Raw genomic sequence first — 18,343 nt, 5'->3', positions numbered from 1 at the left:
AGAGGACAGCCACGTGTCAGACATTTAGACACACACTCCAAATGAATTGGCTCCCCCAGTCATTCCTTGCACATGGGTGTCATTTCAAGTGGAGACACCTTGTCAAAGCATGCATTCAGACCTTGAAACCAAGCAATCAGATCTAGGTCTTACATGCATGTCCCTATGGAGGCGCCAATTTGAATGGTGACCCCTCTTAAAGGTTGTACATGTTCACCAATTCAAGTGGAGACACCATGCAAGCACAACTTTTCATGCTCCCATCCATTTTCCTATAAATACATCCACTCCATCAACACTTCTTCCACACCATCACTCTCACTACTTCTTCTATAATACTTCTTCTACAATTTCATCTGTAAAAATTTCTTGTAGTTTCATCTACACCAACCCCCCCGACAAAATGTCTATCCTCACAATGGGCAAATCACATAGAGGAACGGTTGCAAACATCGCAACATATGTAAGTTTTTTCTTTTGTTAACTTTTTATCTTTCATCTTCACCAACCCCCTTTTATTTTAACATACCAACTTAGTCAAGTTTTTTGTTCTTTATTTTATAGGATGTATCAAGGTTCCGAACTCGGGTCCACGAATATGTCCATATGGACCCGATGATTCAACCTTATGTTGAACTCGCCAGTTTTGGTCATATAAGCAAGATTTTGTCTTGGTCCATAGACAACAAATTCATTCTAGCTTTATGCGAAAGATGGAGACCAGAGACACATACATTTTGGTTCCCAACCGGTGAGTGTACTGTGACGTTAGAAGACGTCTACATGCTTTGGGGACTACCCATTGAAGGAAAGGCTGTTAATGGTAAAACCAACTATGCGAATTCAATTTGCATGGATCTCTTGGAGACTGATTTGTTAGATGATAACGCAAGAGGTCAAGGTATACTACTTTCACGCCTTAAGTCGTACTATAATAGTTTATACTTAGATGAGCATTCTATCAAAGATGCTCGAATAATAAAAACCAGGTGTTACATTATGTTGTTAATTGGCTCGTTTTTATTTCCCGAAGGTAGTGGTTCTAGCATGCATATTATGTATTTACCTTTACTTAGACATGTAGATAGAATAGGAAGTTACAGTTGGGGATCTGCTTGTCTAGCCTATCTCTATAGCTCCTTGTGCAAAAACTCACACAAAGACACATCTACATTTTCTGAATGTGTTGTTTTGCTACAAGCATGGGGTTGGTCAAGACTACCGTCCCTAGCACCAGTCAACAACAACCCTTTAACATTTCCGTATGCACAATAGTAAGTTGTTTAAATTGATATATCTTTAGTTATTTCCGTAAAGATTATTATCTCTAACTAATATTTTTTTACTTTTTCGTGTAGATGGTCTGCACATGGTATGAGTTATAATAGATGTCCAAGACACTGTATTACTCAGTATCACAACCTGTTGGATCACCTTCGATCGACAGACGTAAGGAAAATAACTTAATAATTTCATTATATTTTGTTAATGTCTTCTACATAGATTATAATCCTATCTTCTTTCACATTTCAGTTCATTTGGCGTCCATACCTTAATTTGGATCATGACCATCAGGTCAACGCTGAAGAATCGGCCGTATGGACTGCATGCACACCGATAATACAGTTCACAACTATGGAGATGCACAACAGTGATCGTGTGAAGCTGCAGTTCGGTATGCCCCAAAATATCCCATATCCCCCAGATAGCCTAGGAGAATGGCATCTGTGCAAAGTTAATGACCAATGGAACTTCAATCCATGGCAAAGCTTCGCAAGATCGGAGTGTCGCAAATGGAAGCACCGTCATGACCATGTGTTAACTGACGCAGTCATGCCAACTAAAGAAAAACCAAGTCGTACTTATATGGCTTGGTATATATCTGTTGGTTTTCAGTTCATCGCCGAGGATATGTACTTGTACGACCCACGCTAGATGACTTACACACCTGACACCTCAACATCAAACCCCCAACAACATTGTCAGACCGAATACACACAACCCCCTGTTTGTCAAACGTTCCGTTCAACCAACACACAAACATATAACAAAAACATACCATAAACCCAACCCCAATACCAAGAGCATACCCCATACCGCCACCAACAAATTGACCATCAACCTGAGACTCAGCATTGCTTCGCACCCACCCCATCACCCTATCAAAGTCGCCTAAGCCAGAACACCCAACAATCATTCAACACCAACCGCCCCTCCTCCTACCATAGCCAAGAAGCCCAAACCTCACAAAACCAAAACATCCAGAAACCCTATCTCTACCAAACACCCCAACAACCTTTCCAACCTTTCCTCGACGCATCGTTCACACCCATGTCTCCCTTCAACCGTCTCGGTCGCCCATCAATGAGTCATCCAAAACCCAACTTCTCTGGCATGGGTCATGAGCTCAGCTACGGCGGTACACCATCGATGCATACTGAAGACTATGACGACTTGTCTGACTACCTCAACAGGCCTTCTCCTGTAGTTGGAAGTGATGCTCCTGGCCCCTCAGATGCTCAAACATCGGTACTGAATCATCAACGTGGGTTAGGCCCACGGGTTAGGGTAGCTAGAGGATGTGGGACCAGAGGTCAGTTAGGTGATCCCGGTCATCACCATTAGGTTTCTTTGTATAAACGACAATTTTTATTAATATCAATTGGTCTTATATCAAATTTATCTATCACGTATACCATTTACCAAAAAAATTGCATTTTACACTGAGGCTCCAATTCAATTGGCGCCTCCTCTTAAGTCCTACACAGGGGCGCCAATCCAATTGGCTAGGGCATCTGTCCTAGCCAATCCAATTGGCGCCTCCATTCAATTTTTAAGAGGAGTCTCCAATTCAATTGGCGACTCCTCCTAAAAGTGGGGTAGTTTGAGAATTTTTTTGAAACCAGGGGTATTTTGGGAATTTCCTTGAAAAAGTGGATTATTTTCGTAAAAAATTCCCCAAACATAACTATATTTATGGATCTAAAGGCCAGTCTATAAAAGTTGAAGTTGATGCTTCTTGTCTTGATTCTCTCAAATATCGAAGGAGTATCTTAGCCTGAGAACAAAATAGAGGATTTAGTGAACTAATGGGAAATAAAAATAAAGATACATGTATGTTGTTCTACAAAATGGTCAAATGCAATAATAGAATCAAGGTTTAATGACTTTAACTTCTCATTCAACAATGTCAATCAGAATACTTTATTCATTGACTCAATTATTTTAGAGATTACTCTTTATAATAACATGATCCCAAATATTGCTACTTAGAAGAACTGAACAAACTAACTAACACTACAATAAATAAGATATTTTATAATAAAAGTTTCACCTCAAACATTTAAAAACCACAAAGATATATCCTGGAATATATATATATATATATATATATATATATATATATATATATATATATATATATATATATATATATATATATATATATATATATATATATATAACATATTCTCTCGATTTTTTTAAAATCAAGAGAAAATAGTTATAAAGGAGCTCGATTTGAATCTCAGTTACTATATTTTATGTTATTTTATATTTAATTTTTTTTTTCAGTTGACACCTTTTAAGATTCTCTTTTTTTCTTCCTTTTTTATTAGTATTAATCTCTGTTACATAATCCAACAGAGAGGTAATATATTTTGCATTAATATTTTCAAATCAATTTTTTCAAAAGTCTTTTTTAATTTTTAATTTTATATAATCAAATCCCTTAATTTTTCAAAAAAATCGACGTGATAGATATTTTAAATGTATATTCCCATAATATGGCGATATGGTGCTTTTTTATAATTTTTATTTTAAATTAAAACACACATGTCGGTTTGTTATGGAAAATCGACGTGATTTCTCATTTGCATGAAATACTTCAAAGAACTAAACTCTAATTTTTCATTACCTATCAATGCTCTAACTTCATATATTCATTCTCTTTGCAAAAACCCCAGACAATTTTCATCATAACTCTCGTCAAAACTCTTCGAATAATTAACATTCATCAATACTCGAACATCAGAAATCATCACGTTTGAGGTACGTTTATTCTTCTTTTTCACGTTTGTTCTTCTTCCAACAGTAGGTTTATATCACTAAATGGCTTCCATGTTCTATGTTTTGTTTATCACTGAAATGATGTTAGCTAGTATGTTTCTTTATTTAGATAGTCATGGTCGATTCAACAAGCACCTCCCATACAACATCTGTTGCAACCAAAATCTTTACATATTGGTGTTCTGTAAGTTATACCAATATTTTGTATATGATTCAACATCGTTTTTCAAGTGGCTATCACTACTATAATTAATATATTTCATGAAAAAACTTTCACCTCATCCAACTAAAAGCCGAGCTAAAATGCCAAGGCGCACCATGTTTTATTTTTTTAATAAATATTGCATATTCCACCGGTTTCTAAATATAACCGAGAGGAAAAATAATTCATAACATATTTCAAATCTCAGCAACAACAGTTTATATTTTTATTTCTTTAAAAGCGGTGTCCTTCTTTTTATTTTATTTTTAATTTTTAAATTAATGATCTATACATTCGGTTATATTTAATAACTAAGGGATTAAATTATCATATTTTATTGTAAAATCACTTGTTAATCAGATTTTACCATAAACCTAACTTATATGTAGTCGCTCCAAAGTCGTATGCGTCATTCTTTGGGATGGGTTACAAGGCTGAAAAAATCTTCAATGTTCTTCAATCTTGAACAAAATATTTTTTCTGACTTTGTAATCTTTCCCACATAATGATGTTGATGTTGTTGTTGTATTTTTGTAATAACATTTTTGTGTTGTCAATAAAAAAATATTAAGAAATCTATTGATTTCCTCGGTTGACAACATTAAGAAATATACTCCTAAACATAATCATCTATTTCTCATTCATGTTCTCTTTCATGTGAAAGCATTTGCCATAAAAATATTTGCTCAAGATAATGAATTCTCTCTAGGATGGATTAAAACTTCAGAAAAAAATTATCTTATTTGGAACAGAGAACTTATGAGAAATTTGAAAATATATGTTGTTCTCCAATAATCCATTGTCAAAATTTTAATTTATTTAAACAAATTATTTTAATATTCTGTATAAACAATGTAAATATATAAAAAAAAATCCCTTGATTTTTAACAAAAAACGAGGTATATGGCGCTTGGGGTGGAACATATTTTATTGTATTTTTTTGTCTAAAAAGAAACACATTTTACCTCGGTTTTGAGGAGTTAAAATATAAGCATGTTTATTCAGTTTCTTCACCGTACTTAAACAAATATTTACCGTCTATTTAATGAGTATCAACGCTCAAGACACTGTCATTAGTGATCCTCGTGAAACCTAAAATCCACATTATAAAAGCATTCTGAATCTTAAAAATTGATAATGAAACATTTGATATGAAAACTTTGAAACTTAAAAAGGTGTTCATTTTGTTTGGCAAAATTTATCAAGGATAGATTGCAAGAGCAAAAAATTATTTGGGTTCAAGGTTTGTGTTCTTAAATAATCATAAAACAAAATATTTATTTTATTTATCTAATTTTTTTAAAAGTTAAACATTTTATTTTCCTCAAGATAAATGAAACGAGGATCCCCAACATTTGCTCTTCTCTAAGATATTCAACATTTATTCTTCATCGACAACGATGACGATGAATTAGATTCAACATTTTTACTTTAATGTTTTATGTAAACAATGTAGTTTGTAAACAAATTAATTCATTAATATCATGTGTAAGCAATGTAATGAGTATTTTAAAAAAAGAATATATATTTCCCCTCGATTTTGTTATTAAATTAAGAGGTATATGGTGCTAGTTTGGAAAATATAAAAAACTATTGTTAGGGATTGAACCCCTGACAATTTCAACTAATCGCTCAGCTATTCTTAAATTGAGGGATAAAGTGACATCTTTTCATGACGCCCTTCGTTACCTCGTCTCTTTAACTGAGATTAAATCAAATTCACACACATGGTTACATGTGTGTTTTTGTAGTAGCGTATGATTGTTTTATCATTTTATCATGAATATTTTACCAAATTTAGGTTTAGCATTAGTAAGAACATGTTGAAAACTCTAACAGATAGAATTGCTACTTATATTATCTAAAATAAACATTTGTACATAATCTAATTGAAAGAAACTTAATGAAAATTTTCATTCATTTTAGTAATATTACATAATAAAGGAAACATAAACATTAACATCAAATTAAAATAAAAAAGTCACTGACACAATCATGGAACAAATTTTTCTTAAACTAACATTGAAACATCAAAAACACATAAACAAACAGACCCTAAACTCTCATTTATTCCTTCCAACTGTAAGACCCTAATTTTGACCCTAAGATCCCTCATGGCATCATGTTCTTGCACAAGTGCATTGCCTCAAGAATCACAACATGTTTGGCTCCTTAACCCTAGGGTTGGGACTTGTGTGAGTGGTTTAAGACCACCAAGCATGTTTGTATTGTATATTATTGGTTTTATTATTTTATTACCAGTACAAAAATATGTCACTAACTCTTTTTGTTTTGAAGCTCAAAGTGATCATGTGCTCCAATGCTTCTAGGAGGCTCCTAAGCCCAATACAATGGCTAGATGAAGATGAGAAAAAGCATGAAAATGGTTCATAAAGGTCCTAATAATCATATATGTCTCCCAAGTATCTCAATTTGTCAATTTGATCAAGATAACCCAAAGGGCTTGAGGATTGTTTCCCAAGGAAACCCTAATTCAACTGTGCTTTGACTGTGCCTTGCCCATGAAGCAATCTCAACCTCTGATCAAATTTAATCAAGGTAAATTCTTTCATTCATCATTTTATGCACATATGAGCCTATTTTATGATCCTCAATCATTTATTCATCAAGATTGGAAGTTTGGCCTTGAAAAGTTGACCAGTCAAAGTCATATGACTAAACTGAGGTCCATTGAGATATAACTTTTGATGTGTTTGTCAAATGAATATGACCCCAAGATAAAACATGTTCTTAAGAACCATATAAACAACTTTAATGTTCATCAAAAATACATTTGAAACTTGGAAGGTCATCATTCATTTCAAAACATTATAGGTCATTTTGACTGAAACCCTAATTTTGGGTCAACTTACCAAGGGCATAACTTTCTTAATTTCTATGATTTTGAGGTGATAACAAATGAATTGGAAATATTGAGATGTATAATTAAAATGTTATGTTTGATAAAATTTCATAATCCTAAAATAAATACATGTGATAATACAAAACACTATAGGTCATATTGGGCCTAATTCATTGAATTTGAAAAAAATACCCAACTTCAAATGACCATAACTTTGTCATAGAAAATCCAAATGATTCAATCTTTGAGTATAAATTGATCATCTTGGAAATATCTACAACTTTGATGTTGGAGGTTTTTTCATTTGAAAATTGCATCATAAAAAGATAGGGGTTTGATTAAGCTTGCTTTTGGTGAAATTTTTCAAAGTACTTTGAACATGTTTTGTACTTGGATCTTCCAGGCCAGTTTTCATTAATTTTCACATGCCAAATGAATTTTTGCCCAACATGACTTTTGTTCCTTATTTCAAGGGATTTCCAACCATTACTCACATTACTTTTTTGGACTTACCATTGGTGAGTTTCGAATACCTTTCCATTTATGTGTATTTTGGTATTTCATGATGAATTTGAGTATGCAAGCCAGTTCCCTCCAAAATGCACATCCAATTACTCTTCATGTGAGCTCAGCAAACTTTTGCAGCCATCATTGGGCCTTCTACACGACTGAACAGGCCCATGCATCCAATTTTCACATTGCCATGCACATGAAAAAATTTGTGATGCACAGCCAATTTCAGCTATAAATAGAGGTTCCCTCTCATTCATTCATCAACCTTCTGGAGATCTGAATTGCTGCAGCATTGAAACCATAGCCATACCAAAGGAATTTTTGAAATTTTGTTCTCACTTTCGTACTTGAAATTCAGCATCATTAGCTGATCTTCAAAGCTTAATTCCTTAGCCTTTCATTTCCACTGCATCCCTAGAGCAAAGAGGAGCCAAGCTCTTGAAGAAATCATGTCCTGAAGTGCTCCAATTCATAGGTATACCTTCAAACTTTTTGGATCTAGAACTCTCAATTCAATGTAGTATCCTTGTGTTTGTGTGGTTTTCTGAAGTCCTCACACTTGAGGCAAGCCATTGGTGCTTTCAATTCACCATTTCATGAGCTTACAGTTTGAACACCATGATCTTCTTCCTCATGTTTCTCTCAATATAGGAAGAGTGAGGAAGATCCAATGGTACAATGATGATCTCCATCACACGAACTTCAATTTCAGTCCTTATTTTCCATTCTTGTTAAACTTTTTTTTCTCTACAACTGGTGGCCGGAAGTGGTTGTCTCGCCAGAGAAGATGGTGGTTTCCACCACCATCACCACGTGTGCACCTTCACAACCCTTGAATTTGGTTTTCACGTTTTAATCGTGTGCATCCATTGTGTTTACTTCATTTAATACACGTTGCTACGCGTTTGACTTGGTTGCACCGTGTTCTCCATGATCTGAGCCATTCAGCCTTGCCACGTCAATTAATGAGCTCCATCATGTGGCGCAGGTTTTTTCCATTATTTCTATTTTCTTTTATTTTCAGTTAATTCATTTGATTTTCAAAAATTCATAAAAAATTCATTTGAAGTCATAAAATATATGAGACCAATTCCAAAAAAATTCTTGAAAAATCTAGTTTGATATTTTGATTTTTAATTATTTTTGTGACTTCATTTGATATTTTTCATGGATTATTTGATTTTTAATAGTTTTAATTCATTTTAAAATACTTTCTGACTTTTGAAAAATCCAAAAATATATTCCCAGCATCTATGGATCATGATAAATCAATGAAAAATAGTCTCATCAATTTCTTATTTTATTTGAGATTATTTGAGATTTTAATTCATATTGTGCTATTTTGAATTGTTTTTAAATACTTTCTGATTTCAAAAATTTGTGTGAAAATTAGTCAAAGCTTGTTTGACCATGTGGACCTATGAGAATTTAATTGGACTTGTTGAAGTTGATTTGAATTGAATTTGAGGTTTGACCTTATTTGTTTATTTTTTATTTGCATTTTATTTTAATTCAAAAAAATACCAAAAAAATAACATTGACTTGTTGACTTGTTATCTTCATTTCTCTTCTGTTTGGTGTGGATTGATATTGATTTGATTCATATTTGATCAATTGGATTTGGTTGTGGTCTTCTTTTCCCCTCCCTTTCATCTTCATCCCTTTCTTTCCATCAATGGCCAATGAGTTAAAGTCTTATGGTTGGTCTTGACAAATGAGAGGTTTAACCTTCTTTGATCCAAATCAAACTCAACTTGATCCATGATCAAGTGAGTTGTTTTGTGTCCAAGATAGGTTGCTTCTTGGTAAAGCAAATAACCTAAAGTCAATACAAGGCCCTTCCCCTTTTATTTTGGCATGGCAAGTTTATGGAGCTTGGCTTACTAGTCATGATCTCTAACTTGTGTTCTTTGCCTATATTTTTATTTACCGGTCTCAGATAGGTGTGACTACTACATTAGTCCACTTACGATTGCTTAACATATCGTTACATTGTCTTATGACAAGCTAACATAACTTTACTAACTACTAACTTTAATTTGAGCATTTAATTTCTTGTCATTTACTTTTAATGCCATTTTATCTTGCTCATTATTCATATTGATTTTCCCTTTGCTCACTTGAGTACATATTTTATGTTTATATCATTTTCCTTTTGCTCATTTGAGTTCATTATTGTATATAAATATATATTGTTATCTTGTGTTTGTTTTGTGTTTGTTTTGTGTGAACCAAATGCAAAAAGGAGAAAGGGCTTAGAATTAGGACTTACCTATGCTTAAAGGAGTTCAAGAGAAACTAAGTCTCATGCCTTTAGAATGCTAAATTTGTTGAAGAGCAACTAGGCCTCATGCCTTTAGAATGCTAAATTTCAAAGTTGACTTAAAAGGACTTCTCTTCCAAACTTATTCTTTGTCCATTCCCCTTATTGTGTTGTGAACTTTTTGATGTTTTCTCTTGTGTGATAAGGATCCCACTTTGAGATTGTGAAAAGAGGATCATTGTCATGAGTAGCCAAGTTAAGAGACAAGCCAAATGGAGATCCTAGGAGCTTGAATTCAAATTGTGTGATTGCTTATTTGTGTGCTAAGTCTAAAGGAAAAATGCATCTTGAGTCATCTCTATGACTTCAAGAAAAGGAACTCCAAGGGTTTATCTTTCCCCTCTTATCTTTGTATGCTTTAGGACTAGCCATTCTCTTCTTCTCTCCACTCTAACCAAGCCAAAAATCTTTTTCTAACTTTGACTTTGTTTCAAATTAGAAACCTAGGCCTTAAGCATTTGACTTTTCAAAACCATTTTTATCAATACTCATTGTGAATAAATCTTAATCCAACTTTGACTTCATTTTTGTAAATAAATATAAATTGTAAATATAACTCACTTCAAGTTGTTTTGTGGTTCCAATGGCCACCTTATTAAAAACTTTTCAAAAACATTAGTATAGGTTTGAGTTATCATAGTGGTTGATGTAAATCTCACCTCATCCTTACTGATTGGATTATAAGTCTTCCATGCTTATTATAGGGTTAACCCCTCACTAGTATCTTGAAGCCTTCCTCACATGGTGGATTGTTGGTTTAGGTTGAGTTTTCCCCCTTTGATAACAAAAGACCTTAAGGCTTTTGGTCAAATCAATTCACCAATCTTTGAGATTTTTACCCCGAACTACAAGGTTTTGATCCGCCTTTGTGATGGTACGTAAGCAATGGGTTCATCCATTCAAACAACAAATTTGTAAATATAATATATTCTCTTCTCATCCCTCCAATCTTTTGTATAAATCTTTTCACAAATACCAACCTACAACACATATTTGCAAAAAGGGTTCCCTTAGAGTACTAAGGATGTTTTGGGTGTGTAAAACCTTCCCATTTCATAACCAACCCCCTTACCCAGATCTCTGACATTTTTATTAGTTTTTGATTTGAAAAACTTCTTACCTTGGTTTTTGTTCGCTTTTTAGCCTTTCCTTTGGACAAATAAAAGTGCGGAGGCGACTCGAATTGTATGCTTACTTTTGGTTTAATAAATAAACCTAAAGGTAACGAAAACCCCGCTACACCAACATTCTTCTTTTTTTGTTGTCTCAGCATCCTAACGTACAACATTTGTTGAATAATGTGAACAAACCCAGATGTCATAGATAATCAATTCATCAAAATAATATCACATGTTATTGCTGCATGTTCTAGGATGTGTCGCGACACCTACGCTCTTGTGTCCAATGTTTACAAGGTTGCAAACCTATTTGGTGTTTACAACACAAGTTTTCCAGTGCTATAATGAATATTGGCCCATTTATGAAGGATATCAAATTTGTCATAATCCAAGAATGTGGAGGAACAAGAAAGATCGTCTAATTAGCACACATAATAGAGCGGAAATGGACACAACTGATAAGTTTGAGAGAAAATGTTCCATATGTCATCTTCCTGGTCACAACCGAACTTGGTGTCCCAATGTTCGAACTAGTAATAATTAATTTTTTATTTTGTTATCAAGTATCATTTCAGATTTCCATCAAGCTTCTCAATTATTTGAACTATTACTCATTAAGTACCAAATATAAATAACAAGAAACTAGATATCACAAAACGAACAACAACAAGTCTAAATAAACGACACATATAACAAATATCAATAGAAATAAAAATACTTAACAACAACATTTGAACATAATATTTCTAACTGATTACAACAATTAAACTAATATCATTTGGTCCACACATCATTTCCATCACATTCTTATCATTTTTAATTCGCACTCATCCACACAAGGCATCACGTCTCTTAGTATTTCTAACTTTTTCGCCTTCAGGTATGTCCCAGTCTAACCAATGGATCAACTCCCTCTGTAGTTGCTCAAACCTTAGATGTTCCAAAAGAGCATCTCCGTCGAAGACTTGTCTCTCGAAAAAAAACACTTTCTCTTTGTGGCGATGATACATGTTAGAACTATTACAAGAAAATGAGAATAGATGTGAAAAAATAGATCACATCACACCTCTATTTATATCAAATCTGCCACGTAGAGTTGTACTTATATAATAAAATAATCAAAGTATATGTCCATTGCAGTGACGGAGCAGTACTTAAATAATAAAATAATCAAAGCATTCGTCCATTGGAGTGACGTAGCTGTACTTAAATGATAAAATAATCAAAACATCCGTCCATTGCAGTGACAGAGCTATACTTTTTAAATAAAATAATTATATACATATAAATCAATTTAAATTATTTAAAATTTATTTATAATAATTAAAATTTAATTATCATATTTCATTACAAATTAAAATCTAAAAAATAGTTAGTTAAATTAATTTCGTACATAAAAATAAATTTAAATTATTTTATTATATGTACAAAAATAATTAATATGTATGAATTTTTATATATATTTTAAATATATTAAATAATATATATTTATTATTATTAATTATATTTATTATTAATATTAATTATATTTATTATTAATATTATTTTTTAACATTATTAATTTTTATATTTATTTTAAATATATTAAATAATATATAATTATTATTTATATTAATTATATTTCCTATTAATATTAATTATATTTATTATTAACATTCTTTATTAATATTAAATTAAATTAAATTAAAAAAGTCACGCTACATGTTTTTTTTTAAAATAACCATATATTTCAATTTAAATTCTAAAATAACATATTTTTCAAAATAATTACGAAAATAACCACCTTTCATAACTTATGCGTCAGTTGAACTAGCGCATATATTATCCAATCAACAGGAGGCGCCCAAGCCATTGGCGCATGCATTGGGCCATGCATGTGAAGGCGACATATACAATGGCGCATAAATGTGAAGGTTGGCGCATGCATGTAGTCATGTGAGTGTGCGCCAAAACAATTTGTGCATGCATGTAGGCATGTGTGTGTGCGTCCAAAGCAATGACACATGCATATGTGCACTCATCTATAAATACACAACATTTCTCCCATAAATTTTCACACAAGTTCTTACCCTCCTTCCATTTTCCATCAATCTCCTTCAACTTTCTTTTCTTTAAAATGTTTGTATATTCATATATTCACAAGATAAATATCGATTTAATCTTTTCAGCAGTGCAATCTCCAATAAATATCCGACTTTGGAATGTAGATACGTTTGAACGTCTTAACAGAAACTTGAACCGTTGGTTAGATGGAGACATTGCAGATGGTGAAAGGATCAGAAGAATTCAATGGCTTGATATCACGTTCAACCAAAATGGAGAAGTTCGTTTCTGGGTGGATATTAAGACTGACAGAGACGTTCATAGGATGATGTATATTCCTTACAAAATTGTTTTGATGGTTGTAGTCGCATAGTTATGTTGTTATAATCACATAGTTATGTTGTTTATGTGTTGTATTTGTTAGTGATGGTATTTTATTTGTTGTAGTTTGTTGTGTTGTTGTTTATGTGTTGCTTATGTGTTATATGTGTTGTATTTGTTTGTGATGGTATTTCCTCACAAAGTGATCATATGAAATGAATGTTGTTTTTAATATAAAGCAAAAGAGTTACAATTAAAATTATCTTGTTGTGCTTGTTCCAACACTGGGACAATTAGTACGATTATGACTGGGCTGGCGACATGAACTACATAATCTAACCATTTTGTTCGTCGTATCCATTTCGTTTCGAATACGAGTGTTGTTTGGGCGACCCTTTTTCTTTCTTCGTATTATTTCATTGTACCAGAGAATGTACCCTTGATATGCATGCCAGTAATCCTCTTTTTCTACCACTGAAATACTAATTTTATAAACATTACAAAGGCTTATGACTTTGTAAACGTTGAATAGTAAGTTGGATGAATCTCGTCGAACCTTTGAACAAGTCTCTATAACATGGGAGCAAGGCATACGAAAGGCTTGGAACTTTCCGCAGTCGCACCAACCTTTATCTAGTTCCACTCGATAGTGTCCCCTCGACATGCCTTCATTATGATCCATGGACTCACAAACATTGTACCAACCTTTAGTACGGTCAAACACCGTGATCATGTGTGTGTTAGCTTTAGCAACTTCCTCTTTAATGAATTTCATTGAAGCATCACTGAACAACTGTCCAGATTGTAACATTGAACTCCATTTGAAACGTCTGGTCTCAAACAGCGGCCCTAGCCTGAAATAGGTTGCTTGCACTAAAGCGGTTATAGGTAGGTTTAGATGTCTTTGAAGACAGAGTTCATTGATTCCACAAGATTTGTTGTCATGTGGCCCTATCATTGACCGTTGTTTGAGACCATACGCAGCTACAACAGTCTATAGCCCAGATGATTCATACGATTTAACATTATGCCATCGTGGTCCTCCACCAAGGAACATTCAAACATCTCATCGCCACAACACCCAACCATTGTTTGATTTTAGTACACCATAAGAATCATTATTTCGTGATGTGGAATATGGGAGCGTTTCAATGGGGCGGGTCATTGATTTTCTTGTCAATTGTTATGTATTTTAACTATATTATAATATTATTTTCATTTAAGTCTTTAATTTAATTATTTATAAATATAAAATATAAAATTAATATATATATATATATATATATATATATATATATATATATATATATATATATATATATATATATATATATATATATATATATATATATATATATATTGCATGCGCCACATGTAATGACACATATACTAATGTAGTGTATGCATGTGCCAATGCATATGGCTTCAAGACATGCATGCGCCCAATCAAATGACGCATATGCTCGTTTGGAAATTTGCAAGGCATGCATGCGTCCTACCAAGTGGCGCATGTGTTCATTGAAAATTAGATACGTCAATTCAACTGATGCATATGTAATGAAAAATGATTATTTCGATAATTATTATAAAAAATAGGTTATTTTAGAATTTAAATTAAAAAATATGATTATTTTAAATAAAAAAAATTCCACATTATAGTACCGCTCATTCAATAGGTGATTGCTTTATTATTAAGAGAGAGAGACTGTCCATTGGGCGGAAACTCTATATTAAGATTTTTTATTTATTTGAAATGATGATATATTGGTATATATGGTTGAAAAGTATGCCATCAGTGATATTTTGTTTCTAATAGTATGGCAAAGCTGTAAAATAATCCTTTCTCGAAGCTCCAGCCAACCATTACTTTTATTTCTGTCAAGGTACGACCAAACCACAGTCTAAACTGTCCTATCCTACTACAACAGACACAATCAATTGCAATTGCTAGGTGTTGCAAATTGCATCATTTCAACAATTATAAGAAACAAAAACAAAAACCAACCCAGATCCCAATTTCATGCATAAAACAGATAGGTTTATAGAGACAGACAAGAGAAGTGAAAGTAAGATTGTATCAGCTTTCTTCCCTGTAACACTGGCACGTTATAATTAAGTTGAAAGGGAGAGGAGAGGTTAAAAAAATAACAGAGAGATAATCCCTAAGTTATTTACCTTCCTTTATTTGTCTCATGTGAACACACCAGTAATAGCAGGTTTCTCTGTACGGGTCTTTATAGCTAGTTACACACTGCACTCTCTTTTGAAGCCAAATCAGTTTTTACTGGTTTTTGAATTCATGTTTTGGAGCTCATTTTAATTATTTTTCAACTAACAGTCTTGAATATTTATTCTTAGTTTTACCCTTTTTGTAAATGTGCTCACATGTTTAAATTTTATGAATAACTTCATATATTTATTTTATCCGCACTTTTTTCTTCGTTCTTATTTTAGCGGATTTTTATAGGCGCTGACATCAATATAAATCTTTGTAGTTTTTAAGTTTTAAAAAGTGTCGTGTCTGTAGGCCTGTCTCGCTCACAATTTTTGTAGGGCGGGACAAAATTTTAGGCATGCATTATCAATAATGATCGTCCCATTTTTTTTGGATTTTAGCGAAGCGGATCTAAATAAGATGGACATGTCCACAGAACTCAAAATTTATTATGATTAAACGACGATTAAATAAAATTTCATAAAATATTATTTTATTGTTAAATTATAATTAAATAAAATCTCTATTGATTTTATCATTATTAAACTGCGTCTAATCTATATAGAACCTCCAGAAACTTGAGACGGAGTCTCTCTAACTCCCAAACATTTAAATTTTAAGTGAATTAAGGGGAAAGATGAGTTTAAATTTGAGAGTTTTAAGAAAATTAAGGTGAAATATGAGGGTTTTTTTTGGAGTGGTTGAATTGAATGTTGGTGAATAAAAAAGGAAAACAAAAACAGTGGTATTCATAAGTGTATGATCAAATAGGTCCCCTTTGAAGGTTGTTTGGGGGGCCAAACTGACATATGCCTTCCCCTTTTTCACGCTTTGTCCTTTCTCTTCCTTACTATCCTTCCTCATCCCTAGCTACTACCATACGGTCTCACCATTAATACAAATTTGTAGCTCCCCAAAAGTGAAGTGTAGGAAAGAGAATTCTCTCACTCTCACTATCACTATCACTCTTCACAGTTCACAACTCTAACCCACGCCTCGTTACCATTTTTTTTTCTCTCTTATAGGGTACAGTGTACCTCACTTTGTAATCAAATTCCCTTAAACCTAGCTCTACTTAAACATGCTACGTGAGCCTCTGACCTCTCACTATCTTCTTAGTGGTCCACTCCATTACCAAAAACACAGACAAGCTTTACTTATAGGCCAGACTTGCTGAAGTTAAACGGGGTGTCAAAGAAACAGATACATCAATATTATGGATTGGAATGGAAACACAGCAAGCTTTCTTCCTCAACATGCAGATTCTTCCTTGAACTTTCTCTCCAACTACAACCAAACCTCATATCAAGGTAACCCTAGCTACCTACTCTTTTAAACCATATTACATAAGCATCTAATAAATTCTAGCATGTAATTTAGTAACCCTGGATTTTCATCTTTGTTGACTAAATATATATACACATTCATGGTCCAAAGCTTAAGTCATTTTCATGCAGCACCGAAACTTCAGATTGAAGCGTGTTTGACTTGTGTCAATGTATGACACTTACATGTGTGGCTACATGCAATGCAACAACTTGTTTTTCTTCAAAAAATTTACAAGTATCTACGTGTTATATCAATATTGCATAAGATAACGGTGATTCATATTTCATATTTCATATATATTATATATATAGGTTTATAACAAGAGTCTTGACATGCTAAACAAAACAATATTGATGTGTTTGTTAAGGAATGGAAGTGAAACAGCGAGAGTGGACAGAAACATTTCCGGAAATGGACAGAATGACGATGAACCAGGAAAAGAAAAAGAGATTAACTAGTGAACAGATGGAATCGCTTGAGAGTAGTTTTCAGATGGAGATAAAACTAGACCCTCACAGGAAGATGAAGCTTTCGAAAGAATTAGGGCTTCAGCCTCGCCAAATTGCTATTTGGTTCCAAAATAGGCGCGCGAGGTGGAAGACAAAGCAACTTGAACATTTGTATGATTCACTTAAACACCAGTTTGAGGTTGTTTCCAAGGAAAAACAGCAGCTTCAGGATGAGGTAGGTTTACCTACACCAGGGTCTCCAAAAACTTAAGACGACTCTGGTCACTGGTGTAAGTTCAAGACGTTAACAATATTCATGCATATTCTTATATGTAAAACTATGTTTTTTTTTTTTTAGGTTATGAAGTTGAAAGGAATGTTGAAAGAGCAAGGATGTTGTTCTGGTAGAGTGCAAGGCTGTTATACAGAAGTGTCAGTGGAAGAAACAGAAACAGTAGAAAGCACATCAGAGAGGAAGGGAAAGATTCATCATGAGTTCAACATTGGAGAGGGAAACTGTTGTTTCAATTTAGAGGATTATAACATTCATAACAGTACTGTAGTTCCACTATTGCCTTACTGGCCTTCTGTTTCTTATAACTATCATCCCTGATTATATGTCTACTAATTATGATGTTTGAATAAATGATGTATGTGAGTTTCTGAGCTTTAACTATTTGAGTTGTTTTGTAGATTACTACTACTTTAGAATCGATGACAATTATTAGTATTACTGAATAGATGAATCCGCAGGCAAGGGCTCTGGGCATGGTTACTTAATTAGTACTTCCTTTCCTCAGTCTCATAATATGTGTCTATTTTAAGTCTTTCACACTTTTAAGGTATTCATTAGTTGAGAGGTCTTAAATCTTTCATGTGAAAAAAGCCACTTAGATATT

The 18,343-nt window shown here is 33.1% G+C and overlaps 1 protein-coding gene across 1 annotated transcript; it reads left to right on the top strand.

Annotated features, from left to right (window-relative positions):
• Window positions 1-16,507: 16,507 nt before the first annotated feature.
• LOC127095032 (putative homeobox-leucine zipper protein ATHB-51) lies at window positions 16,508-18,117 on the top strand. The gene is made up of 3 exons (XM_051033781.1): window positions 16,508-16,976; window positions 17,363-17,679; window positions 17,803-18,117. The coding sequence occupies exons 1-3, from the start codon at window positions 16,883-16,885 to the stop codon at window positions 18,055-18,057; spliced, it is 666 nt and encodes a 221-aa protein (XP_050889738.1). The 5' UTR covers window positions 16,508-16,882; the 3' UTR covers window positions 18,058-18,117.
• The last annotated feature ends 226 nt before the right edge of the window (window positions 18,118-18,343 follow it).

The sequence above is a fragment of the Lathyrus oleraceus genome, chromosome 6 (genome assembly GCF_024323335.1).
Source record: "Lathyrus oleraceus cultivar Zhongwan6 chromosome 6, CAAS_Psat_ZW6_1.0, whole genome shotgun sequence".
Taxonomy (NCBI): domain Eukaryota; kingdom Viridiplantae; phylum Streptophyta; class Magnoliopsida; order Fabales; family Fabaceae; genus Lathyrus; species Lathyrus oleraceus.
This window is presented reverse-complemented; position numbering and strand designations above follow the sequence as displayed.

Bases quoted from the DNA above. Each gene is read 5' to 3' on its own strand.
- LOC127095032 (XM_051033781.1), top strand. From the start codon at position 16,883: ATGGATTGGAATGGAAACACAGCAAGCTTTCTTCCTCAACATGCAGAT. The intron at 16,977-17,362 runs GTAACCCTAGCT...GTGTTTGTTAAG, and splicing joins CAACCAAACCTCATATCAAG to GAATGGAAGTGAAACAGCGA. The intron at 17,680-17,802 runs GTAGGTTTACCT...TTTTTTTTTTAG, and splicing joins AACAGCAGCTTCAGGATGAG to GTTATGAAGTTGAAAGGAAT.